We start from the raw sequence: 26,821 nt of genomic DNA on the forward strand, positions 1-26,821 counted from the left end.
TCCCACCTCTTCTCTCCTTTCTAGTTTTCTCGGAGCTCTTCCGACTCAGGCCTTCGGAGTCCGAGGTCCCTGGACAAGGACGGGATCTCTACTCGCGCCTCAACTTTCGAAGTCCCGCGCCCCAAGGCCTAGGCTCCACCAGGGAACTCGGGATCCCGCGGACCCCAGGAGACCGCCGCCACTGCCCTGAGCCCTGATGGGGGAGTGAGAGGCCACCCTGGCCGGACATGGGCCTCCCCACCGTCCCTGGCCTGCTGCCGCCATTGGTGAGACCAGGGATCCAGAATGGAGTGGGCTGGGGCGGGGCAGAAGGGGGCGAGATCCCGGCTGGCCCCAGCCTCGGGCCTGCTCAACCCAAACACGGTTCACGTTTCCCCATTCTTATGCCAGTGCAGAGAGGGAGCCGACAAGGCCGATTATTTGAGGGAAATGGAGAAGTTTGAAAGGGAAAGAGTAAAAGGGAGCCCTGGCCCCTGATAGCCAAGGAAGTTTGGTGGGGCCAGGGGGCGTCCGGGAATGTGCGGCAGGTGATAGGCCAAGGATGCAGTAGATTTGGCGGGGGAAGGACAGAGTGGGAGAAGGAAGACCCGTCCTCTCAGTCCAGAAGATTCAGGATTCTGTCCCTCTGGTCAGTTGGCAAGGAGCCCTGGTGTCGCAGTGGTTAAAGCGCTCGACTGCGAACCGAAAGGTTGGCGGTTTGAATACACCAGCCTCTTAGCGGGAGGGCAGTCAGCTTCCTAAAGATCTACAGCCTTGGAAACCCTGTGGGGCAGTTCTACTCTATCTTACAGGGTCGCTGTTAGTAGAAATCCACCGGAACGCAATGGGTTAGGTTTTTGGTTTGGTTAGCTGGCTAGCCGGGCCTGTGTTAGGCTGTGGGGAGGGAGGCTGCCTATGGAACCTGGTTGAGCAAACCCTGTTAGAGGGCTGGAGTTGGATGGCTAGTGAAGCCGGGAAGCTGAGTCCAGGAGAGGGTGAATTGTGGGGTAGGTTTGGGAGGCTACATAGTGGGGGAGTCTTTGGGAGTCGAGTGGGAAACTGTAAGGGGGAAGGACATCTAAGTGGAGAGCGCCCCAGTGCCCTCCCAGGCCTCCCACTTGGGGCATTTGTGGCCCTTCTGCCTGTGGCTCAGCTCCCAGGCAGGGTAGCCTCTGTTGGAATAACACCTCCACCTCCCCACAAGTAACTAGTACCACCTCCACCCAGTATCCCTGCCCCTGTCCTCCCAGCCCCCTCCCTGTAGAACTAAACAACAATCCTTTGGTTTCTCCTTCTTCAGCTCAGTTTGCGGAAGTTGGTAGAAAGTTGTTTTCGTCACTGGTCACTGGAAAATGTCCCTTTCTCTTCCCTCCACCTTGTTTCAGTGTATCCTTGATCTTCGCTCCTTGTCCTTGACTCATCTTTTCCAAATGCCCTGAGCCCCTAGATTCCCCATCTAGTTGGATAGATTATCCCTGCCTGTGCTGACCAGGTCTTCTCTTTCTCCTGGGCCCCTGCCCTTCCCTGGCCCACCTCTTGCTCCCACCATCTCCCCTGTCGTTGGCATCTTATACTCTCTCTCCCAATCATTCCTCCCTTTTCTATCACTCTCCCCTTCTCAGAGTCTCCTTTTTGAGACCTTTTTTTCTCTTATTCTTTCTTGCTGCCCCACTTCTCTGCTCTAGTGCCATGTTTCTAGACCCTGGTTACCCCAAGCACCTCTCTCTATCATGGTCTCACTATTCTTCTCATTCGCTCACCTCCTGTCTCCCTACTCCCATCTTCTCTTCCTTTCTTTCATGGGTGTCCTGCCTCCACGATCTTCCCCCAGTTTACAGCCCTGACATCTTCTGTTCTCTCTTTGGGGTGGATCACCTGGGTTTGAATCCTGGCTGTACCATGTAATAGCTGAGCAAGTTACTTAACCTCTTAGTTTGTTTGTCTGTAAAATGGACATAATAGTCATTACCTCACAACGTTGTTTTCAAGATTAAATGGAATAATGTATGTTAAGTACTCATTGATTTATTAAGTGCCTGGGTGGTACAAGCGCTTAATGTGCTGGGCTGCCAACTGGAGGTTTGAGTCCACCCAGAGGCACTTCAGAAGGAAGGCCTGGTGATTTACTTCTGAAAAACCAGCCATTGAAAACCTTATGAAGGACAGTTCTACTCCGATACATGTGGGGCTTCCATGAGTTGGGATTGACAACTGGTTGTTGTCAGTCTTCATTAGGCACTGTTTTAGGCGCTGGGGTTACAGCAGTGAACAGAATTTCTGCCCTCATGGAGTTTAGTAGAGGACTGTTGTTTTTGTAGCTGCCATCTAGTTGATTGCTGTGAGTTGGGGTGCTGGCTGCAGATGAGGTACATTGGCTGGAAATCAAACCCAGGTCTTCCACATGGAAGGTGAGAATTCTACCGCTGGACCACCAAAGTCCACTAAACCAGAAAACCAAACCCATTACCACTGAGTCAATTCTGACTCATAGTGACCCCACAGGACAGAGTAATCTGCCCCACAGGATTTCCAAGGCTGCCACATCTTTCTCCCGTAGAGTAGCTGGTAGGTTTTAACCGGTCACCTTTTGGTTAGCAGCCGAGCTCTTTAACCACTGTCACCAGGGCTTCCAGCGCCCACTAAGACCAAATGAAACCTGTTGCTGTCGAGTTGATTCCAACTCATATCGACCCTAATGCCCACTAAAAAAAAAAATGCCCGCTAGGGTGTAGAAAATAGAAAGCACTCAATAAACTAGCTCTTCTTTTTTTTTAACGTTAGCTTTTATATTATTAGTATTATTGGTAATTACTCAGTGAACATCTGTGTCTGGAAAACAGAGGGTAAAGTTAGACTGAACAGATAAAGGAAAGTGCCTGGGGGCTGAGGCTGATCCAGCCCAGGCCAGGGTAGGACTGTTACTGGAAAGGAGCCCAGCTTGGAGCTGGAAGGGGTGGGGAACGAAGGGAGGTATGTAAGGCCGCTTTAGGCTGGCTATGAGCTTTGCAATGTCTCATTCAGTGGCCACATAGCACCCAGTGTCTGCTTGTGTGCGTTTGTGCACATGTGCATAAATGAGAGGGCCTGGCCAGTGCATGCACCTGCAGGTAGGGGTGGGAGAGGATAAGGGGAGAGTGTGACAAAGCAAACAGGAGACTGATCCCTGTTCTCACAGAGCTTACAGTCTAGGAGCCAAGACCGCTTAAAGCAAAAAATGATTTCAGAACAATCCAGAGGAAAATATCCACAAAAGCATTGTGACAGATGTCGATGTCCCTGGGCATTGAGAGAGGCAGAACCGGGACGGAGATGAACCTCAGTGTAAGCTGCCTTTGAATTTTTAGGAGATCTCAGCTTTAGTGCTCCACTCCAGGAAACCCGTGACCTTACCCAGGCTGATTCAAGTGCCCTTCATCATCCTCCTACATAGATCAGGGGTCTCCAATCCACTTGTCCCTGACCCAGCTGAGAGCTCTTGAGCACGTGAGCTGTGTATTATCCATCTCTGCCTCCCTGGGACCCAGCATAGGGCCAGGGTGCAGGCACACAGTTGTTGTCTTTCTTAGGTGCCATCAAGTCAACCCCACGTGACAGAGAACTGCCCCATAGGATTTTCTAGGCTGTGATCTTTACAGGATTACAACTGTGAGGATGCCGCAGGACGGGACAGTGTTTCGTTCTATTGTATTTAGGGTCACTATGAGTTGGAACTGATTTGATGGCACCTAACAACAGGAACAATCTTTGTGGGAACAGATTGCCAGTTTTTTCTCCTGCAGAGCCACCAAGCAGGTTTGAACTGGCAACTCTTGGGTTAGCAGCCAAGCACTTAACTGTTGCTCCACCAGAGCACATTCCTCCCCCCTCCCCGACCCCGTTGAATCGATTCTAACCCATAGCAACCCTATAGGACAAAGTAGAACTGCCCCATAGGGTTTCCAAGGCCATACATCTTTAAGTCACATCTTTCCTGTGGAACGGCTGGTGGGTTCGAACTGCCGACCTTTTGGTTAGGAAGCCAAATGCTTTAGCCACTGCGCCACCAGAGCTCCTTCCAGGGCACATCAAACCAAACCAGTTGCCGTTGAACAGATTCTGGCTTATAGCGACCCTATAGGACAGAGTAGAACTGCCTCATAGGGTTTCTAAGGAGAAGCTGGTGGATTCGCACTGCCAGCCTTTTGGATAGCAGCCAAATGCTTAGCCACCCTGTCACCAGTGCCCTCCCAGGGCACACAGTGCCCCTTAAATATTTGTTAAATGAATTAAGGAACAGGGACAAGGGATGGAATGAGGGAGGGAAAGCCTCAAAGAAAAATGAATTTGGAGCTGACATTTTAAGTCACTGACTGGCAGGGTGGCTAGAAAGGAGGGAGGCAGAGGAGTAAGGAGACTGTGTGAGGGAGAATGGAGGAATGGAGAGATGGGATTTTGTGTTGGGGGTGGTGGTGGCAGGTAGCTGAATACCTTGTCTAGAGTGGAAGGACCATGTGGAGAAGAATGGCAACATTGGAGGAAAGGATGAGGGAATAAAAAAAGAGTCTTGAATATGATCTCAGGTGCAGGAATTCATTCATTTGCTCATTGATTCACTCATTCAGAATATATTCTTTGAGGGCCAACTGCCTGGGACTGCTCAGAATAAAAGTGAAGTATGACAATAAGAACTTAAGCAAGAGGGGAGTGACCCAATGGAAATGATGTTTCAGATCAGGCCCTGGAGAGGAAGATTCACACACAGGTGGGGATGAGTTGAAGCCTGAGAGCAGATAAGAAAGCATGTGGGATGGATTGGAGCAGGGAAGAGGCTGGTGGCTGAGCAGTCCCTGGAAGACAGTTGCATAATCTAGGTGGTAGGCAGACTGTGGATGTGGAGAGGACTGAGAGACAGAAGATTAGGGACTGATGAGGTGACCTGACATACTGAATGGCAGCAGGGGAAGGAAGGAGGCCTGGACGGAGGCGTAACAAAGTTCTTGGCATTGGCGCCGTTTATCAAGAAGTTGGTAAAATGACATTTGTCTACGGGAGGAGATTGATGACTTCAGCTTAGGGCATGTTAAAGGTCAGGGGAATAGCCAAGGGGAAGTGTGTACCTGACAGGCTAGAGTAGAAGTTCTGAAACTTTTTTCTACCTTCATAGCACTCATATAGGGGCCCTGGTGGTGCAATGGTTAAGCGCTCAGCTGCTAACCAAAGGTTGGTGGTGCAGTGGTTAAGCGCTTGGCTGCTAACCAAAGGTTGGTGGTTTGAGCCCACCCAGCGGCTCTGAGGCAGAAAAGACCTGTCAATCTGCTCCCGTAAAAATTACAGCCTAGGAAACCCTATGGGGCAGTTCTGTACTGTCAGTTGGGTCGCTCTGAGTCCAAAATTGACTCCATGGCACCTGACAACAACAAACACTCCTATGTGCTGCTTATACTCCTCAGTGGTTCTCAGAAGGTGCATGGGCAGAATCTCCAGTAAGGGGGTGGGTGTGTGTGTGTGCAAAACTCTCCCCCCGGTAAGGGTGTGTTGTGTGTGTGTGTTTGGAAAACTCCCTAGAGATAAATATATTCCAACAGGGGTGGGAAACACTGGTTAACTGGATTTAAAGACAGATCGTTATTAGATCAATCAGTTATATTTATTTTGCCCCGCCAGGTTTCAAGGCCTGGTTCTGGGTGCTGAGAGGAAACCAAGGAGGATAAGACTCTCACTCTGACCAGAACTCTCTCTGATCTCTCATCTCATGGGGTTATGGTCTGTTTGGGGAGATCATATCTACTCACCCAAGATAATCATATTATGATAAGAACCAAAAAGCAGATATAGTTAATTCATGTGATTAAGGTTCACAGGGGCTGAGCTAAGGAGCTTGGATGGGGAAGTTTCACTGATGGAGGGCTTCATGGGAGGGAGATGGGACCTCAACTGGGACCTTGGTGGAGGTGCTGTCATGAGCTGCCAAACATACTGGCATTAAATGAACAGATTTTAATTTAATGAGCAGATTAACTTAGGGAGGGGGATAACTAAGCGGGTCCACATGAGGTGGCTGGGTCAGGGTTAGACCACAGGATCGATCTTAGTTTCCCAGCCCCACTGTGCAACCACAGCACAGGAAGTCACATTTTAAAGCCTCCCCCAGCGGAAGTTGTGGGGGAGTTGGAGGGGTGCTGGGGCCACCTCCTCAACTGTTTCTCCACCAGCCCCCGCCTGCATCCTGCCCTTCCCCTGCGCACTGCGCCAGGCTGGAGTCTGGTTGCTCAGAGCTCACCTCCTGTTTCTGGTGTTTTGCTTCAAGACGGGGCCTCCTCAACAACTACTAAGAATTGGGCTCACTGGAGCCAGCTGGTGCCAACAAATGATGCCTTTGTGGGGAGCCTCAGGGCCCTGGCTTCTAGGGGTCAGAGTGGGCTGGCCCGGGGACAGCTGCAGGTCCACCCTGAGAAACCTGGGCAACAGTGTTGGTTTTGCATTATATCCCTTCTTGCTTGCTCATCCCTAGAAGTGGATGTTCAGGGTGCTGGAGTTTTTCTTGTGTGGCCAGTGGAGCTGGGGGAGGGGCTGTGGAGACTCAGAACTGGACTTATTTCCTCAGGATTGTCTGGGGACTCCAGGGAGGCCCCCAAACCCAACACAACTGACCAGAGCCAGCCAGGCTGTGGGAATGCGGTGAACCCAGGATGAGAGGGCAGCCTTAGTTTGCTTCTTGCTTGAACTGGGGAGTGTCAGGGGGCTGGTGCAAGAGCCCAGGGAACGGGTTTATCAGAAAGAGACCTGGAGGAGGAACGGGGTGGGCGGGGCCAAGTCTAAAGGAAGGATGCCGAGGGGCAGCTGCGGGAGGGGTGGCTAGTGATCTGATGAGAGGAAGCCAGGGGTCGGAGGGAGACTTCCCTTTGGGATGGAATGGGTAGGGAGAGCCATTTCCTGAAAATGGGGGCCAAGTGGCACAGGGGTCCATTGCTTGGCTCTTTTGGGGGGAGGAGGAGAAAGGGGGCTCTGAATGGCGCTGAGAGGGAAAGACTGGCCCACAGGAGGAAGGGATCAGATGGGGTCCCGATTTCTGGCTAGTCCCTTCTGTCTTTCTGCTGACTCATGACCCTTGAGGAGCTGGGGAAGCAGTTAGTTCCCTCTCCCTCCTTCTACCCCCTCCCTCCTTCTGGCTTGAGTCACTGGGGTGGGGCTGCTGGGAAAAGATTTCCCTTTCCCGGATCTGACTTAACCCTCCAAGTGCTGGAGAGGGAGGGGAACAGGAGGCCTGAGAAAGCCAGGCTCTCTACCTCCCCCTCGTGGAGACCCATTCCCCACAGGCCAGAGACCCCTGAAAAGCTCCTCTAGAGGCTGTGTGGGGGCTGAAGCCTCCCAGCTCTTCTTCCTGACTCTGTCTGCTGCTTGGCTTTGCTTCAAGCCCCCTGATGGGATTCAAAGGGCCAGTGACCTCAGGTGCTCGGAACTGTTTTGTCTTCTGGGAAAGGAACCATAACTTTCAGGACTTTCAGGATTGGGAAGTTCTTCCCCTAACCACCCCAAACTTTTCCTGTTGCCCTGGCAGCTCCAGTCCTGTTCTCTGGAGAGATGGCACAGCGTGGGGGCTGACCAGCAAAAGCTGCTGCCCTCTGAGTAGGGGAGGAAGCCCCTGCTGAGGCTTCTGAGCGTGGCTTCCCCAGTTTGTGGCTGAGGCTCTGGCTTCCGGGGGTGCAGCGTCTGGCTGCAGCATCTCCCAGTGGGTGACTCGGGGTGTGACCTGCTCCAAAATGGGAGGCCACTCAGGCTGCAGGGCTGTTGCTGGGCTGCCAGGCCTTCCTTTCGCAGGCTGGGATTTCTGTGATCTGAATAGTTTGTTGCTCCCCAATGTTTAACATACTTAAAGAACATCCTCTTAACTTTACATAAGGTGACTCTTATAACCCAGGAGGAGAAAAAAAAAATCAAGGTCGGGGAAAGCCAGAAGCTAGTCAGAGATCAAAGAGCAAAGTCTGAGTTGGAGCTGAACACTGACTCCTGGCTTTGCTTTCCCGGTATTGAAGCCAGCAGAACAGGCAAGTGATTCAGCTGCCATGTGGTCGGCTGGCCTGAGGTTGTAAAACTTGCCTTCTAGAATGCCCTGGCGTGCAAAAGGCTACAGGCCTTCCTGGCACACCCTCAATGCTAGCTGCATATGACTTAACATCCCTTTGCCCATTCCTGGAAACCCTGGTGGCATAGTTGTTAAGAGCCACGGCTGCTAAACAAAAGGTCAGCAGTTTGAATCCACCGGGCGCTCCTTGGAAACCCTATGGGGCAGTTGTACTCTGTCCTATGGGGAATCGACTTGATGGCAACAGGCTTGGTCCCCACGTAAGCTTTGTGATACACTCTCTAGTGCTGTTCTAACAGAATACCATTAAGTGGGTGGCTTTGAAGAACAGAAATTTCTTTTCTTACAGTTCAGGAGACTATTGGTGGTGGCGGTTGTTAGTTGCCATCGAGTTTGCTCTGACTCATGGCCACCTTATATATAACAGAATAAAACATTGCCCGGTCCTACACCATCTTTATAATTGTTGGTATATTTGAGCCCATTGTTGCAGTTATTGTTTCAGTCCATCTCATGAAGGGTTTCCCTCATTTTCACTGACTCTGTACCAAGCATGATGCCCTTTTCCAGGGATTGGTCTTTCCTGATAACATGTCCAAAGTAAGCAAGATGAAGTCTTGCTATTCTTACTTCGAACGAGTATCCTGGCTGTACATGCTCCAAGACTGACTTGTTCATTTTTCTGGCAGTCCATGGAGTGCCAGAAGTCCAAATTTAGGGTGTGACTCTAGAGGGATGTCCTTCTTTGTCTACTTCAGCTTCTAGTACCTGGCAATTCTTAGAGTTCCTGGGCTTGTAGATTCATCTGCTGCCTTCAAAGTCAGACAGCATCTGCCTTTCCCCTGTTCACAGGTATAGGGATTAGGATTCCAACACATATTTTGAGGGGACTCAATCAGTCCATAACATCCACCTATTCCATCCTTGACCCCTGAACTTCCATCCTTGACCCCTGAACTTCCCTTTTACTCCCTTCCCCATATGTCTTTGCCAACCTGGGCTGGGGTGTTTGTGTAAATTTAGTGGTGGAAGGGGATGGAAAATGGAGTGTGAGGACAGGATCCTGAGTAAAGTTTTGATACAAATTTATAAAGAAACTCTCCTTTTGTCTCTACCCACTCACCAGGAATGGTTCCCACCAGAACATCACTCGCTTCTACCCTAATCTGACTTTTTTTTTTTTTTAACTGATATCACACAATACAGGCAGGTACACAGATCCTCAGTGAATCTTCACCATGTGAACACACTGTGAACCAAGCACACAGGTGGGAAAGCATGTCCCCAGGCTTTGGGGCTGCTTGTTGGAAGTGCCAGTTTCTAATTAAAAAAAAATTTTTTTTTTCTTGAGCATCTGCTCTGTGTCAGCTCTGTTAACTGCTGTGGGGGAACTCAGAATACGGGTCCATAGAGTCCAGGTCTGAAGCCTACTAGCCTTGAGTTGGAGGAACAAAATTAGCATCCAGAAAACAATTGGTCTGTATTCACCTGCAACAACAGAGGAAGGAGAGCCAGGAATAAGGAGGAAGAAATGGAATGTGTGGCTAACTGCTTCCATGAACATCTGCCGCCTTTGCCATGAGACCAGAAAAACTGGATGGTGCCTGGCTATCATTGCTGAACATTTTAACGAGAGATTTTTCCTAATCAAAAGGGGGAAAACGGAGAATTTCAAATTCTCATGGAATCCAGTTTTTCTGGAGCCATGGAAAAGCTGGCTGAACCCCTGAAACTATTGCCCTGAGATCATTTTTAAATCTGAAACCAAAAGTAACCCCTGAAGTCTTGTTAAAACCACACAGTAGTTTAGCCTAACTAGTAAAGAATGTCTGCCTTGAGCATTGTGCCCTTATAAGATCTTCCTGTATGGGATCAAATTGACAACAACAACTAGAAAGCTTAGATAGGAAACTTAGGGGGCAGTAAGTTTCTGTTAATGGGGTGGGAGCAACTCAGAAAAGGATGAGAATGGTTGCACCACTCGAAGAAGGTAATCAGTGTCACTGAATTGTTCATGTAGAAACTATTGAATTGGTATATGTTCTGCTGTGTATATTCTCAACAACAACAAAAAATACATTATAAAAAAAATTAGCACCCAGGACAATAGAGAACAGTTATGCACTAGATTGTACGGTGTGCCAGCTCTCTAGGTTTAGAGGAAGAACACCGTTTGTGAGCAGGATGGCCTGGGGGGAATGTTCCACTGACCAGGGAAGCTGTGGGCTGGGGAGGGTTTCGACTTGTGACCTCTGAGATTCCTAACCCCTGCCTCCCCTGATGGATGATCTGATCCTTCCCTAGGTACTCCTCTCTGTCTTGGTGGAAATATATCCCTCAGGGGTTGTTGGACTGGTCCCCCACCTTGGGGAACGAGAGAAGAGAGATAATCTGTGTCCCAAGGGGAAATACAACCACCCTAAAAATAGTTCCATCTGCTGTACCAAGTGCCACAAAGGTAGGAGAAAGTGTTAACCATGAATCCCCCTCAGTTATGGGGGTCTGCTTCTTCCTTTGCTTTTCCCAGATATTTCTAAACCTGGGGTCCCTCCCTGCAAGTCCCCTAACTTTGCTCCATTTCCTGGGCTGGGATTTTCTTCCTCCTTTCTTCTCCTAGAGACTTGAGGGAAGTGGCCCTGGCCATGTTTCCTGGTGTAGGGCTCCTTCCTTGAACACTCAGCTGCAGCCTGACCCTACTGCCCAATCACAGGCACCTACCGGCACAGCGACTGCCCTGGCCCAGGGCTGGACACGGACTGCAGGGAGTGTGAAATTGGTACCTTCACTGCTTTGGAGAACCACGTAGCACAATGCTTCAGCTGCTCCACGTGCCGAAAAGGTGTGTCTTAGGAGAGGGCAAGGGCTCTAAAAGGAGCGTGTGTGTCTGGAGAGTCAGGTGGGTATTAACAGTGTATGGTGCATGTCTGTGAGGGGGTGCAAACGTGCTGGTGGGTGTGGGAGGGAATGTATGTGCGTATGTGAGTGTGCATGGGTGTCAGCATCTGTTAGAGTGACACTGTAGGGCCAAGAAAGGGTGCAGGGAAAGGACAAGTGGAGTTAATATGGACATGGGGACACGGGACTCATGCAGTCTCTTCCCCTCCCTAGAAATGGACCAGGTGGAGCTCTCTCCTTGCACAGTGTCCGAGGACACCGTGTGCGGCTGTAGAGAGAACCAGTATCGGCGTTATCAGAGTCTCTCCCTTTTTCAGTGCCTTAACTGCAGCCTTTGCCCCAATGGCACTGTGCGTATTCCCTGTGAGTATTGCTGTCCTGTTCCCAAGCCCCCTCCTAACCCCAGGGTTGGCCTAGTCCTTGCACCAGGGGCGAAGGTCTCCAACTTTCCGTATCATCTCCCCCATGAGGAATCAGTTCCTGTCCTTTCTCCCACAATTCCTAAGTCTGAGCACCACTCTTCCACTTTGGCTGTCCATCCCCTGCCCCTCCTCACTCTTCCTCCTGCCCTCAGGGTGCAGGGCTGTCCTCCTTTAGCTGTGCTGCACTTCTGCCCACAGGCAAGGAAAAACAAGACACCGTGTGCACCTGCCATGCAGGGTTCTTTCTAAATGGAAATGAGTGTATCGCCTGTAGCAAGTGAGTATCCCTGCCGGCTGCTGGGCACGAGGTGAGGAGCATGGGGTGGGGTGGGACGGCTGTGGGGGAGAGCCACTAGCAGGGCAAGGGAGATACCCCAGGGTGCTCTGGCTCCTACTGGCTGTCTGAAGGGGAGACACGTTGTGTCAAGACACCAGACAGTCCCTCCTGCCCAACTTGTCCCTCAAATCTTAAGAAGTCTTTGGTGATTGAAGTTCATATCTCTGAAATTGGGATGCATCTCTCAGTTGATGACGTATCGTGGTTTAATTGGCAGATTTATGTTATGCGTGTGGTGCATAAGTAGTGGTGCCTCTTACTACTTACTGATGGCACCTTAGGTTCGATGCAATACCATCTCTTTGGCTGGATCGTCTCATTTCCTCCTCTGGCCCCACAGAGGCTGCCCCTGCACACTCACTGGGCCCAGGTGCCCAGGGTGTGCTTGGGGATCTTCACACCATAAGGACAGAATGATGAACCTTAGCACACCTGTCCGTGACCCCACTTAGACCTATAACCAACACCTCGTTGTTGTTGGGTGCTGTCCAGCCAATTTATGACTCATAGCAACCATAGAACTGCCTCATAGGGTTTTCTAGGCTGTAATCTTTACGGAAGCAGATTGTGAGGTCTTTCTCCCACGGAGACACTAGGTGGGCTCGAACTACCAGCCTTTCAGTTAACAGCTGAGTGCTTAACTGTCGCGTCACCAGGGCTCACTAACCAAGATCTAGCGCTCAGTGATTCTCTACAAATGCACAGGCCTTTACAGTTTACAACATGCTTTTACACACATTCTCATATCTGATCCTCTCAACAAACCTGTAACAGACAGAGGTACCAAAAACAAACAAAAAAAAAAACAAACCTGTTGCCATCTAGTCGAATTCTGACTCATAGAGACCCTGTAGGACAGAGTAGAACTGCCCCTTAGGGTTTCCCTAGGAGTGGCTGGTGGATTTGAACTGCCAACATTTTGGTTAGCAGCCATAGCTCTTAGCCACTGTGCCACCAAGGCTCCAGACAGAGGTAAGGCAGGTCTTAATTCCAGCTTTATTTAACACATGCAGAAACTGAGTCTAGGAGAGGTTAGGTAACAAGATCAAGATCTCTCAGGAAGATCCTGGACCTATACCCAGGTCTTTTCACTCACTCCAAGTCCAGTGCTACTCCAGTAAAGGATGCTGTCCCCTTGGGTGGCCACCTGAGCTGCTTTTTACAGAAATGACTTTGGCTTCTCCCAGCTCCCTTAGTCCTCACTGTCAGCAACCTCCTATTTAAAGCAGCACTGTGTGTGATACACACCTAGGATAAATACTGCCTAACCATTTGCAAGTTACACAGAAACACAGCAAAAGCTAATTTATTCCCTTCCACTTTTTCCCTTTACATGGACTACCCCACAAGTCCCATTTATAAGGATGCTGCTACTTGTAAGGGTGCTCTATTTAGAGCACCTCTGGCGGCTGTTTAAAAAAGCCCTTCCCAAGAGGTGCTCCTGTGTGTGCCTACCTTGTGTGTATGTAAATGACCTCCCCACTTCCCCTGCCCTCTGCCCTATTACTTGCGCCTTTTGGAAGGACCTCCTATTGTGGGGCAAAGAAGAAACTCTGAGGCCTCGAGTTAAATGGCTTGGGTTCAAACCCCAGCTTAGCCACTTAATCGCTTTGTGACCTTGAGTAAGTTACTTAATGTCCAAGCCTTAGTTTCCTTACCTTTAAAGTAAGGATAATGACACCTACTTTGCGAAGCTGTGAGAACCACAAAAAATAGCTATAAAGTGCTGACACAAAATTATTTATTTTCCAGTTTTTCCCACCAAGCTTTGTCCCTTCTTGAAAAAGCTTTTGTACCCATTCTCTGTGGTTCTTAGCGTGATGGTGTGAGGTGGGCACGAAATGCTTCTTTCTGCTTTCAGACTTCTGTGGGGGACTCACCCTCTGAAGGTCCTTCCAGGCCTGCCTTGCCACGGATCACCCCCTGCTGCCCAGTAATAGCTCCCCACATGCGAGAAGATGTGCTTGCTTGCTCTAGGGTGCTCTCTGGCTGCCATCTGCCATATGGATTTAAAAAATTTTTCACGTGTACATTTGACCCCTCTTCCAGTCAGGTATTGTATTTAAGTAGCGTCATCTTGAGAAAAAGCCCTTTAACCTCTCTCTGTCACAGGAGTCTCATGATATAAAACAATGATAAAATAACAATACAATAACTGTTACCATTTATGGGGCACTTACTCTATTATCGCTGAGTAGGAATCGACTTGGCCATGATTTTTTTTGTTTTCTATGTCAGAGTCCCTGGATGGCGTAATGGTTAATGTGCTCAGCTGCTAACTGAAAGGTTGGAGGTTTGAGTCCACCCAGAGGCGCCTCAGAAAAAAGACCTGGTAGTCTACTTCTGAAAAATCAGCCATTGAAAACCCTATGGAACACAGTTCTACTCTGACACACATGGGGTTGCCATGAGTTGGAATTTTTTTTAATTGAACTGTAGATGAAGGTTTACAGAACAAACTAGTTTCTCATCAAACAGTTAGTATACACATTGTTGTATGACATTGGTTAACAACCCCACAACACCTCAACACTCTCCCTTCTCAACCCTGGGTTCCCTATTACCAGCAACTTCTGGTTATTCTATGATGGGCATACTTACCTCATTTACTCTTCAGTCCTGAGAAGTGGGTATGATCCCTGTTTTATTGATGAGGAAACAGGCTTAGATGTTAAATGACTCGTCTCGAGTCATGCTGCTAGTCAGTGAATGAGCTGGAATTGTATCTGAACTAACTGCTTTTAACTGTTTTTCTACACAGTCTTTTCAAGGTGCCTTCCGGTTCTAAAATTAAATGATTCTGTGATTAACTATGTTTCATTCCTCTGCAGTGATTCTCAGTGATATAATTAAATTTCATTATAGCAAGAGACAGCTAAAATATTTGTAAAGCAGAGAATTCCCAACAATCTGTGGCTATTTCCCCATGTTCCTCCTGTGGTAGGACCCTACTCACTAGTGTCATCTGCTTTTTTAGCTGTAGAAATGACCAAGATTGCGCAAAGCTGTGCCTGCCCCCAAGTGAAACTGTTAAGGGCTATCAGGACACAGGTGAGGAGAAATAGCCCATGCTCACCTGCCCTCTCCCTAATCCTTGACCCTCCACCTGTCCACCCGTCCTTGCTGTCTTCTGTGCCCTGTCTGACCACAGTCTACTTTGCTTCCAGGCACCGCAGTGCTGTTGCCCTTGGTGATCCTCTTTGGTCTTGGCCTTTTATCCCTCTTCATCTGTATAATGTGCCACTACCAACGGTGGAAGCCCAAGCTCTACTCCATTGGTGAGTGGGGCCTTTGGGAGGGGAAAGGGTGCTGGTGGGATGTGGGAGGGGCTTTGGTGGCTAGATGGACTAGCACGGAAGGAGATGAGAGATTTCCTGCCAAGGACTCCCGGCAGGAGGTGGTGGCCCTGGATGGCTGGTGAAAGGTCATGCTGCATCAGTAGTTCTTTCGTCCCTAGGGCCACACAGGCCCTGAAGCATGTCACCACAAGTCTCCATAGCCATCCCCAGTAGAGATTATGAGAAGGGGGAGGCGGGTTGGCGATGAGATGTGAAGAGAAGTTTGTGACGTTTTATTTATTTTTTTTCTCAGTTTGTGGGGAACCGACACCTGTAGAAGAGGTGAGGTGAAATCAGGGACCTACCTGAAATAGCCAAACCACCTGGTATCAACAACAACAACAACAAAAAAATCAACAAAGGGCTCCCCTAATTCCCTCGAGCCCCACTGAGCATCCAAAGAGGGTGGGGTTGTGCTTCCTCCTCCCCGCTAATGCTGTGCTTTCTGTCTTTCAGGGGGAGTTTGAAGGAGTTATTACAAAGCCCCTAGACCCAGGGTACAGCTCCTCTTCAAGCTTCAGTCCCACCCCGGCGTTCAGTTCCACCCCGGCCTTCAGTCCCACCCCAGGCTTCACTCCCACCCCGGCCTTCAGTCCCACCCCGGGCTCCAACTTCTCCCCCCTGGGCTGGTCCAACTTAAGGAATGCATCACCTCCCAGAGATGTGGCCCCACCCTTCCAGAAGGCTGGCCCCATTCTCACCGCGGCCTCTGCCTCCACCCTTACACCCACCTCTCCTCAAAGCCCAGATGGTAAGTTCCTAGTGGGATCCCAGCGCGGGGCTCAGGTGGAGCTCCTAAGCGGCGCATGCGCCGGGAGCGCCTGGCTGGAGGCTCAGGGTTCTGCTTAACCCCGCAGCCGACCCAGCGATGCTGTATGCTGTGGTGGACCATGTGCCCCCGACACGCTGGAAGGAGTTCATACGGCGACTAGGGCTGAGGGAGCACGAGATCGAGCGCCTGGAGCTTCAGAACGGACGCTGCCTGCGCGAAGCGCAGTACAGCATGCTGGCAGCCTGGCGACAGCGGATGCCACGACGCGAGGCCACGCTGGAGCTGCTGGGCAGCGTGCTTTGTGACATGGACTTGCGCGGCTGCCTAGAGGACATTGAGGAGGCACTGCGTGGCCCCGCCCCCCTCGCCCCAGTGCCCCTCCTCCCCCGATGAGGCCACGCCTACTGTCTCCTGGGCGGGGCTTGCCCTTGTGACAGTTGCTTCCTGCCCAGGGGCGGCCTAGAATGATCCTGCAGGAAGGACAATCCTACAGGCCCTCTTGACTCCTCTTTTTCCTGGAGAGGAAGGGCATGGAGGAGCAGCCACGGGCTTGCAGCCACTTACTTGGTGCTACCCACTCCGTGTATATAGTTTTTCTCAGCGGTGTGTGTGCGAGAGGTGTGGTGCATGTGTGATCGTGAGGGTGAGAGTGTGCTGTGAACCCACGTGGGTGGTTGCAAGGATAAAGGGCGCCATACCTCATACCCAGGTTGGGTGTGAAGGACCCAGCATGGCTGCGTTAGGGACCCCTGAGCCTTTTCACAGTAGATAAGCAATTTTGTATCAATCATGTTACTCTAATAGAAACTTGGCACACCTTGCCCCCTGCCTGGACAAGCACAGAGTAAGCTGAATTGTCTCAAGGCAGGACAAGCACAGAAAAATGTGCTGGAGCTACGTATGGATTTTTGTAAATACACTAAAACTGAGTTAAAACTGCTCCTGGAGGGAGTGGTCTGTTTCTGGGGTTGGTGTGGGAGGCCTGGACAGAGACCTGGATCCCGGTGGTTGGGATGGGGGAAGCCCTGAGCTAGGGCTAGAGAAAGGACTCCTAGTGGCGCAGTGCTTAAGCCGTTGGCTGCTAATGGAAAGGTGGTGGTTCCAACCCATCAGTGGCTCTGCGTAAAGATTACCGTCTAGGGAAACCCTAGGGGCAGGTCTGCTCTGTCCTATGGGGTTGCTATGAGTCCGAATTGGCTTGACGGCTCACAACAGCAAGGCCAGAGACCCCGCCACCTTTCACACCCACTGTCAGAGACACAGACGGCCTTCACTCTGACACCCCTCCCTCCCAGGTTCTTCCCATTTAGCACTAGGTAGTCATTTTTATGCACAACTTTATGTGAGAATCAGGTGTGTCTATGATACATAAATTTACAGTTGTTGATCCCAAAGCCCATAGAGGAGGGAGGGCAGGATGCCTGGGCCAGGCTTCTCAGCAGGAGGTATGGTCCTTGAGGTAGAGTCCAGGGGTAACGTGCGCTCTTGGGGTGAGGTTTTCTCTGGGAGAAATGCCATAGGTCCTCGGTGTCCCTCACACCTCTCTGAAAAAGAAAGGAGGTAGCTGTTAGGTAAAAGCGACAGTGAGAGCATGAGGGTCAGACGTGGGTCAAGAGGGGCTGAGGACCCGTCCCTGCTGAGGCCCCTGCTCTGGCCCCCCACCTGCCCCCTCCGTGCCAGCTCCCCTTCTGCACTTACGATGTGGACAGGGGCGTGTCCAGCTGTATGATGTGGGGCCCTCGCATCCTCTGCAGCTGCAGCCGTGTCAGCTTCCGAGGCCTGGCGCTGGGCGGCTCTGGGGCGTCTTCGACCCTCTGGCTGGCCAGCTCCTCCCGGATCTGCCTGAGCATGTCCTCAGCCTGGAGGGGGCGTGGCGAGGGCACGTGGCTGGGCTCCAGGAAGAGGGACTCCTCGTCTTCATCCCCTGAAGAGTCCCAGGGGCTTTCCCCAGCAGAGTCGACGTGGATTGGGGAGGGGGAGAGCTGCCCCCGAAGTCTGGCCCTGTGCAGGGTTCCCACGCCCGCATTCCCGCCCCCTGAGGTCCCGTCTTCTTCCTCAGACCAGGTGGGAGGGTCTCCCTTGGGAAGACTGCTTCCTCTTTGGATGCCTTCCTCTGGCAGGTCAGGGGCGCTTCGGCGCTGGGGCGCTTGGGAGTTAGGGGGTTGGGGGCGCAAAGGAACATTTCGGAGGTCCAGGGTGGAGAAGGTGAGTCGAGGGTCCCGCCGAAGGGCTCGCTGGCGTTGACGGCTCAGCGGGGAGCGGGGCCCCTTGGGGGAGCCTGGGATCAAAGTGCTGTAGCCAGAGTCTGAGGTATCATCTGGTGCTGAGGGAGCATCTTCATCTGTGTCTTCAGTTACCACCAGGTGGGGGATGATGGTTGAGAACTCAGGAGCCCTACAATTAATAGTGAATGGTCAGAAGCAGCGGCCAGAGGCCTAGGGGTCAAATTCAAGTCTAGGAAGTGTCCCTTGACCACTCCTTCCAGAAATGACCCCTCTGGACCTATTTCAGTATCACCTTTACACAGCACTGTGTGATTATTATCCTCAATCCCTGGCTAGACCCGAGCTTTGAACCCATGCTGACAACTTGCACATCTAACAGGTTCCCAGGCAACGCTAATGCTGCTGGTTAGGGACCAATTCTGAGAACCACAGTAGTGGTTCTTAAAATTTATCACACATAAGAATCACCTGGGGATCTTGTTAAAAAGTAGATTGTGATTCAGTACATCTGGGGTGGAAATGCTTTGAACTGGTTTGAAGCCCTGGGCTAGATTGTAAGCTTAAAAGTATGGACTGCCTCTGAGCTATTTTAGCCACAGGACCTGGACTAGGACCTTGCATCAAGTAGGTGCTCAGAGCTCACCTGAGATTACCGCCCCCCCCCCCCAGCTATGGATTGCTTTCTGTCCATATCAACCATGCTGCTAAGCAGCTATGTAATCCTGGGTCACTGAGTGCCCCCTTACCCTCGCTGGACCTCAAGGGATTTGGACTAGCTGCATCCCTGCAGCTCCAATATTCTGCAAGTCCATACTCCTCTTCACTCTCCGCCCTGGCTTGCAAGTCTGCTCCTCTCACGGACTTTGTGTCTTGTATGTTTCCTTCACCCTGTGCCAACCCTAGCCTGGCTAGTCCCATAGGCTGCCTCACATGACCCTTTACATGGCTGGTGCCAACCTACTTGGCCCCAGCCTGTAGCCTGGGCTCCCCGATCCAGTTCCAATCTCTTCAACAGCTGGAATACCATTTCTTGGCCTTGTGGGTTCCTTCTCTCTCCCTCCCTAACCTGCAGCCTCCCTCCCTACTTACCTCCCCTCTGCACTGCCCTGAGAGCCCTCTGGGGAAGGAGTGGAGGGTCTGGTGCCCGGGGACTCCTGGTCCCGGTCCCGGTCCCGATAGAGGGCCAGGAGGTCCCTCTTCTGCTGAACATACTCTTCTATCTTCAGCTTCTGCAGAGTGGCCTGGGGCAGAGATGCTTTCATTATTAAGGGCTATCAAGAATTGAGTGCTTGCTATATGCCAAGCATTGTGCTGTTTTATCATTTATACATTATCTTATTAATCTTTACAACAACCTTATGAAGCAGATATTTTTTTACCCCTACTTTACTACCAAGAAATAGAGGCTCAAGGGTGAAATAACTTGCCCAAGATCACACAGTTAGAAAGTGGATGGAGCCAGGATTTGAGCTCCAGATGGCCATGGAACGGTTCAGCTGACGCTGGAGTAGGGTGGGGTGAACAGAATGCCCCTTTCCTACTTGCACGGTTCTTCCTGTTTCTCATGTTCTCTTGCAAGCCCACTATCAGGTCTGCCACCTCCCTTGGGAAGCCCACCCTGATTGGTGGGGATGATGGTATAAATGCTCTGAATTGTGCTGGGCCCTCAGGTCGCTCCTTCAAGAGCATCTCTCTGCCCCCGCCTGGGCCTCTGCCCTGAAGCCGGAGGAGTAGGAGGGCAGAGGGTGGGCAGGGGCAGGCTTTGCCCTAGGCTAAGGGCTCCACTGTCCTTCAGAGGGATGAAAGCAGGCTGTTCCTAGAGTCATGAGGAGAGGGCACATTATATTTTCTGTTTTCCTCCATCAACATTTTCCTCCAGGTACCATCAGAATAAAATAGTGACATATAAGAAGCAGATTACAAAGCACCTTCGTGCGCCTGCGGTCATCCGGAGCACACCATCACCCTGCAAGGGTTTCCATCCTGCATGGATATTAGCTTCTTTTACAGATGAAAACTAGACATAGAGAAATGGAGTGACTTGTTCAAGGTCACACAGCTGGGGAGAAGCTGCCTGCTGTCCCTCCTCCTCCCCAAAGGAATACTGCCCTTTAGTAGCCCTTTGCCCTTTAAGGCTGCAACTTGAAAAGCAGTGCGGTTACTAAAGGAGCAGAGGCAGGACCACCTGGGGGCCACCAGCACACCTGAGCCAGGGCCAGTGCCTACTTGCCTCCCCCAGGCCTCATCCCCCACCTCAGCGTGGAGTGTGGGGAGGAACAGCCACAAAGGCGGGCCCATCTGGGAGTGTGGAAAGGGCTGTATGTGGGGCCAGCACTGAGGCAGGAGCAGTCTGCTTGTCCTGCTGGGGAGCCTTGCCCTTTTGTCCAAATTCAGTTTTGTGTCTAGGAAGTCCAGAACAGGGATGGTGTGTGGAAGAAAAGAACTGGGAGGAAGGGGTATTTGTGAGGAACATTCAATGACAGCATTTCTACTCTTCCCTATTTCCCTAAATTTGCCCCTTGTCCTACCCTGAGAAGAAGCAGGAGGTGGGGAGGTGGGCTGAGGGGAAAGGGGCTGTCTGAAGTACCTCTCCAGCAACTCTGTGAGGATTTTCTTGGCCATTCCTGCAGCTTCGGTAAGAGGAGACATGAAGGGTAGGGTTGGAAAGGAAGAGGAAATTGGTACCTGAGCAAGAATGTGACACCCCACAAAGCTGGGAAAAGGAAGGGAGGGCTGCCCGAGAGCATGACTCTTCTTCCTTTTGTCCTCCTTGGGATCTGAACCTTGAGAGGAAACGCCTCCTCTCCCTGCGTCCTCTGGAGCGACTCCCAGATTCACCTACTTCGCGCCCCAAGTTCCCCAGCACTGGACTAGAACTGACTTCCTGACAATCCTCACTGACTTCCTGAGCGACAGATGCCGAGACATGTCTCCACTCAGCATCTGGGCCTGTCCAGGCAACACTGACTACCTCTTTCTTCTAATGATGACAATAACCACCAGTTGCCATTGAATAGGTTCCAGCTCATGGTGACTCCGTATGCGTCAGAATAGAACTGTGCTCCACAGGGTTTGCAGTGGATAATTTTTCAGAAGTAGATCACAAGGCCTTTCTCTGCACCACTCAGGGACTCTAATGGCAACAATAACTAACACATATTGAGAGCCTGTTAATTGCTGGGCCTTGTGCCAAGCAGCTTACATACATATTTCTCCCATTTTCCCTGCATGGTGCTTACCATTTTTACTGTAATTTCCCAGATGTGGGACCAAGCTTACAGAAGTGAAGTAACTCACTCAAGAACACAGATAAATAAGAGAGCTGGGTTTGGGCTCTCCTTCAGACCACGGATCTCACCCTTAACTGCCTTTTTCAGTTAATTTCTTGGCCTCTGTCTCTGACAGCTCTCTCTCTGTTCCGCTCACTGGTTTCTTTTCCTCTTCCCACCCGCTAAATGTGGGGAGCCAAGATTCATCTTTTTCCTCCTAGAGAAACTCATTTTCTCTAAAGGCTTAAGCCACCACTACTAAGCTTGCTGTGAATAAATCTACATCCACATTTCTATAAGGGGGAGAACAAATAGTCTGATCCTTGGGGATTGCCCTATCAAGGGAGATAATAGATAATCAGCTGCCCTCTTCAGTTTATAAAGACTGAGAGTAATAGAAGGAAGGATTACCTAAGAACTTAGTGTGAGACAGGGAAAGAAAACTCACTTCAAAGTTTCAGGGTTCTTTGCGGAGGCCCAGAAGCTTCAGTGGACTGCTGGGTTTGGTATAAAAAATGACCTCCCTTCCCCCACTAGCCTGGAATGGAGAGGTGAGACTCCTGGGGGCTAAATTAATTTGCATAAAACCAGTAATTTTTAGTGGCCCCCTGGGTGGTGCAAACTATTAAAGGGACTACTAATTGAAAGGTTGGCTGTTCATACCCACACACAGGCACCTCAGAAGAAAGGCCTGGCAACCTGCTTCCAAAATGTCACAGCCTTGGAAACTTACGGAGTATAGTTTTACTCTGACACACATGGGGTTGCCATGAGTTAGAACTGACTCAACAGCAATGCATTTTGTTTTGGCGGGGGTTCTAAAGGGAGAAGATGAGGGATGGTGTTGTCATGGTACTAGGAACCAAGGCAAGAGGAGAAAGTTCTGCGCGTGGTGATGGTAAAAAAAAAGGGGCTGCCTGCCAGTAATGGGCACTCCCATTTTCTGTCCTGGGGAGACGGGGGTTCTAGGAACACTGATGCTAGTTTGCGGTTGTGTTCTCTAGCTCCCCTCTACCTCCACCCTTTAGTAACACCTGATTAGCCACTAGAATGGTGTCAGTTGCCAGTCAGTTCAGCCTCATTTCCACAAGGGAGAGCTGTGTTTAGGCTCAGGGAGAAGTAGTGTGGAGGAAGGCAGCTGACAAGCAAAGAGAAAGGAGTATGAGCTGAGCCTGGAGCAGGGGTTAGGTCAGATGGGAGACCACCTTTGCCACATAAACTGCATACCTTCTCCACTCTGGTCCCTTGCCTTTGTCCCAGAAGATCTCAGAAACATCAGGCTGGGCCAGCCTGGGCTTCTTGGGGACTGCCGCCATCTTATTTAGATATCCAAGGAAGTGGCAGCCTCACAGGACTAGAGGACACACTCTTGAGGTTCCATCTTTCATCCTTGTTTCTCACCTGAACTCCAGGCCCATGTTTCCACATTTCCAAAAGCCCTTAAGATAGCTTGACTTGGCTATCTCCTACTACCGTAATTTCAAAGTGCTTAAGGACCTCTGGTGGCATAGTGGTTAAAGCGCTTGGCTGCTAACTGAAAGGCTGGCATTTCGGACCCACCAGCCACTCCATGGAAGAAAGATGTGGCACTGGCTTCCGTAAAGATTTACAGCCTCGAAAACCCTATGGGGCAGTTCTACTCTGTCCTATAGGGTTGCTATGAGTTGCAATCAACTCGGCGGCAATGGGTTTGGTATTTTTTGGTTTTCTGTTTAAAACTAAATATTACAACCTAGGCTCACCCTTCCCAGGAAACACCACCTAAACAAGTAGGTTTCCCTTTCTAATTATTTCATTTCTCTCCAGGGTACCGTTGCCAATCCAGTCTTACAAGCAGAAACCTCAGGAGGGAATCAGTCTCTCTGTCCTTGAGTAATTTGAGTTAATTGAGGATTTACGAGTGCTGGCACCATGCAGCTTGCTTAAGCTGAATGATTTCTTTGAATCTTCCTCAGGAGACAAGTACTGTTTTTATTTATCTCCATTTTGCCCTGAAGAAATGGAAGCTAAAGGAGACCATATAACTTATCCAAGGTCACACAGCTTGTAAGTGGTAGAACTGGTGTTTGAACTTGGATTTTTCTGAGTTCAGTCTATGGTCTCCCTAAGATTCACCTATCTCTTCTTTAGCTTTTTTTGGCTATGTCTCCCTAAAGCCAGGGCACTAACTTTCAATGGTTTACACCCAACTAGTACAATAAATCTGCCACCAGTGTCTCCTTCCTCCAGCCCATCTAGCCACACTGCTTCCTTGATTTAAAAAAAAAAAAAACCCAAACAAAGCACATTGATTTCACCACGTCATTCCCTTGCTCAAGAATCGATGGTGGTCTTCTCTTGTCAATCCAGCTCAATCCACTCTTGCCCAGCCCACACTCTTCTACAGCTCGCAGGGCCTGGAGAACCTGGCCTCTCAGCCCTCTCTCACACAAACCCTTTGTTCCAGACTCCAGACAGACCAACCTGTCCTCAGAAATAATCCAGCCCGATGGCTCCCCCAATTCTTCTGCTCACAGTCTCCTTCATCCTTAAAAGTCCAACTCAAATCTTCTCCCTTCTCTGGCCATCTTGCCCAATTTGAATCTCTCTTCTTCTGAACTCCTTTTGCTTTTATCACATAAACCTGGTCATGTCACTCCCCTGCTTAACACTTTTACTGGCTCTGTGTCATCTCTAGGACAAAGTCCAAGTTCCTTAGCATGGCATCCAGGGACGGGCAGGACCTGGATGTGCTTATCTCCCCAGCCTCTCTCCTGCTGCGCCTGCCTTTATATGCTAGCAGTACAGAACTACTGGGTCAGTGGTTCCTCAACACACACACACAACCGCTTCACAGTTCAGGGCTTTTTACATTCTACTTTGTTGTTTTGAACACCCTTCCTCCCTACCCTCCTCCCCCTGACATGTTCCTAGACATCCCTCCGCGTGGCCTTCAGACATCAGACTTATCTCTCCCTGCACTGTCCCCCCAGGCCAAATGCATTACTTCCTTCTTTGGGCTAGTTCCGTTCTTAGTACATGTTTCTATTAACTTGTATACTGATATGTCTAGCTAGACAGCAGCACATATTCCTTGAGGGCAGGGGTGCTTTTTTATTTCTTTCTAATTCCATAGCACCCAAAGCAGTGCCTGTATACAGCAAGTACCCATAGATATCTGTTGAATGGAAGATGAAGTTTAGGAGGCCAATGTTTCAAGGTGGAGGAACTGTTAGGGGATGTTTGATATGTCTTGGGGTTCTTCCAGCAACTAGCACAGTAGCTGGCCAAAGGCTCTCTTCCATTTTCTTACAGACAGTCAAGGTTGTGTCTCCCTTGAGGGAATACCTGAGGGGCTGACAGCCAGTTGGACTCTGCATCTACCAGAGCCTCTCCCTCCTCCTCCTACCCACTTGTGCTCCATCTCTGAGCACGGAGGCCCCTGCACACTCCTCCCCACACCCCGCGCTCACATACCTGGGCCTTCTGGGTCTTTTCCAGCCACTGGGCACGGTCTGTGGAACTGGGACAGTACACAATGAGGGCGCTAGAGACACACTGGAATTCAGTGAGGTTGATCACCAGGAAGCTGCCTGGGTAGAGGAGAGGGGTCTGCTTCAAGGCCTGGGCCTTATTGGAACCCTGTCCCGTCCCCTCCTTCCTCCCTTGCTGAGAAGAAGGGAGAAGGAGAAGGCACCTAGGAAAGCCCCCCAATGGGAAGACATACTGGGGTCTCGGAGTGGTCGGAACACAAGCTTCTCCAGCATGAGTGGGGGGCGGATGACCTTGGCTTTGTCTGCCTTGCGTTGGGGCTTGGTCACCAGGAGCACATCAGTGAAGAGGAACAGGTACACGTCCAGCTGAGGGGGGGAGCATAGAGACAGGGATCAGCTGGAGCAGGGGGAGGGGTCAGCTAAGGATGGGGCTTATATGTGGGAGTGTGTGTATGGGTGCACACACACACACCAGGCAAGTGATGAACCATGGGATGCTAGAGCTTGACCTAACCTCTTGCTTCGTGGGCTAGGAAAAGGGCTGGCTCAGGGTCATGTAAATAACCAGAGCTTAGCCGGAGCAGGTCCTCCTCTCAACACACACATACATATACCCCTGTTCCATTTCCAGCTTTTCTGCCTCCTGGGTCCCATCATCCCTCCCTCCTTCCTCTTCATTTCAGCTCCTCCCCACATCTCCCTCACCTTGGCTTCTCGTCCCTCCTTCACTCGCACAGCGCCCTCCAGCAGCAGCTGCCTGGTGTGCTCAGGGGAAACCCCTAACATGGGGGAAGTCAGGTCCAGGGTGGAGAAGGGACGCAGATTCTGAGGGACCCAGAGGGGAGAGGATCAGGGGATGGGCAGGGCTTGTCCCCAAGTCCCAGCCAAGGGTGGCCTCTGTTCCACCACTAGCACCTTCTCTCTCCACTCTTCCCCCACTTGAAGGAAGAGCGAGTGTTCAACCTCCTTCTCACTCTTTTGAACTCTGCCCCTTGGACCCTCACAACCCAGAGGAAAGTGGGCATACACCCTCTGTGGCATCCAAGTACACCCTTTACCTCCAGGCCTCTACTCCATCCACTTTCCTGGGCCTCACTTTTTCTAAGCCCTTTGGCCTCTCTCACCTTCTCTACCTCCTCACTGGATGGCTCTAGCACCTCGTAGGGCCCAATACGTTGGGCCACAGCCACCAAGCTCTCCTGCTCCTCACCCTGGCGGACCTGCCGGTTGATGTATCGCAGGAATGACTCCACAGATGCAATCTAGGAGGTGAGGGAGGACGCAGGAGGAGGTATAGCTCAGCTCTGCACCCTGTACACCCCACCCAACCAACCCAGACCACAGCACCTTAAACAGGCTGAGCCCATCAGGGCCCACTGCTACACACAGATGAGAAGACACTACCCTCATGAGATCCCGATCAGTCCCACCCACCAGCACCCAACTCTCAAGGGTCCTGGCCCAGCCAGGGCACCTACCATGGTGTTCAGGGCCTCTTGGGCTCGGGCCTCAGGGCTCCTCTTGAGCACAGCCTGGAGCAGCAGTGGGTACTTGGTGATGCGCTGGTGGGGCTTAATGAGCAAGTCACCCAGCATCTGCCTCCCCGAGCGCTTGTGCTTCTCACACCACTGCCAGGGGAAGCAGCCAGGGGTCAGGAGGCCACACGCTCCCTCCTGCCCCAACTAGTGATGAACTCAGCCTTGGACCCAGGTGCAGAGTGGGATGACCTGACCGTCTGGGATCCACCCCACTACCCTTCCCTGGGCACTGCCTCTCCCACCTGCACGAAGATCTGGAAGAGAGGGTTGTTTTCTTGCTGTTCCCGGGCGTAAGCCATGGTCTGTTTCACTCGCAGGCAGTACTGGACGTAGGGGTGGAACCGCTGGCCAAACTGGAGAGACAGATACGGGGGGTGGGGGACAGCCAGGAGGGAGAAGGTCATGAAATAGAGGCTCTGACTTCAGATCATGGGAGCATGGTGGGGAGATGGGTTCACACAGACCCTCTGTCCAGCTCTTGCCAATCCTTACCTCCCACAATCGTGTTCAG

The 26,821-nt window shown here is 51.1% G+C and overlaps 2 protein-coding genes across 3 annotated transcripts in view; one reads left to right on the plus strand and one right to left on the minus strand.

Annotated features, from left to right (window-relative positions):
• TNFRSF1A (TNF receptor superfamily member 1A) lies at positions 1-16,744 on the plus strand. 2 transcript variants are annotated; one of them, XM_064284711.1, is made up of 10 exons: positions 6-266; positions 10,346-10,499; positions 10,752-10,880; positions 11,150-11,299; positions 11,557-11,635; positions 14,673-14,746; positions 14,863-14,973; positions 15,287-15,315; positions 15,490-15,784; positions 15,891-16,744. In XM_064284711.1, the coding sequence occupies exons 1-10, from the start codon at positions 228-230 to the stop codon at positions 16,196-16,198; spliced, it is 1,368 nt and encodes a 455-aa protein (XP_064140781.1). In that variant the 5' UTR covers positions 6-227; the 3' UTR covers positions 16,199-16,744. The 2 variants fall into 2 exon arrangements, with proteins under 2 accessions (XP_064140782.1, XP_064140781.1); XM_064284712.1 differs by lacking the exon at positions 11,150-11,299 and having other exon boundaries at positions 1-266.
• Positions 16,740-26,821, minus strand: part of PLEKHG6 (pleckstrin homology and RhoGEF domain containing G6) — a 16,941-nt gene continuing 6,859 nt past the window's right edge. Inside the window, exons 7-15 of the mRNA XM_064284714.1 lie at positions 26,553-26,663; positions 26,251-26,454; positions 25,897-26,034; positions 25,478-25,597; positions 25,006-25,138; positions 24,756-24,871; positions 19,120-19,271; positions 17,504-18,199; positions 16,740-17,349 (exon numbers count right to left, since the gene is read on the minus strand). Of these exons, the coding sequence (XP_064140784.1) occupies positions 17,340-17,349; positions 17,504-18,199; positions 19,120-19,271; positions 24,756-24,871; positions 25,006-25,138; positions 25,478-25,597; positions 25,897-26,034; positions 26,251-26,454; positions 26,553-26,663 (1,680 nt within the window). The 3' untranslated portion in view covers positions 16,740-17,339. The remainder of the gene's footprint in view (positions 17,350-17,503; positions 18,200-19,119; positions 19,272-24,755; positions 24,872-25,005; positions 25,139-25,477; positions 25,598-25,896; positions 26,035-26,250; positions 26,455-26,552; positions 26,664-26,821) is intronic.

Source organism: Loxodonta africana, chromosome 4 (assembly GCF_030014295.1).
Source record: "Loxodonta africana isolate mLoxAfr1 chromosome 4, mLoxAfr1.hap2, whole genome shotgun sequence".
In the NCBI taxonomy this organism is placed as follows: domain Eukaryota; kingdom Metazoa; phylum Chordata; class Mammalia; order Proboscidea; family Elephantidae; genus Loxodonta; species Loxodonta africana.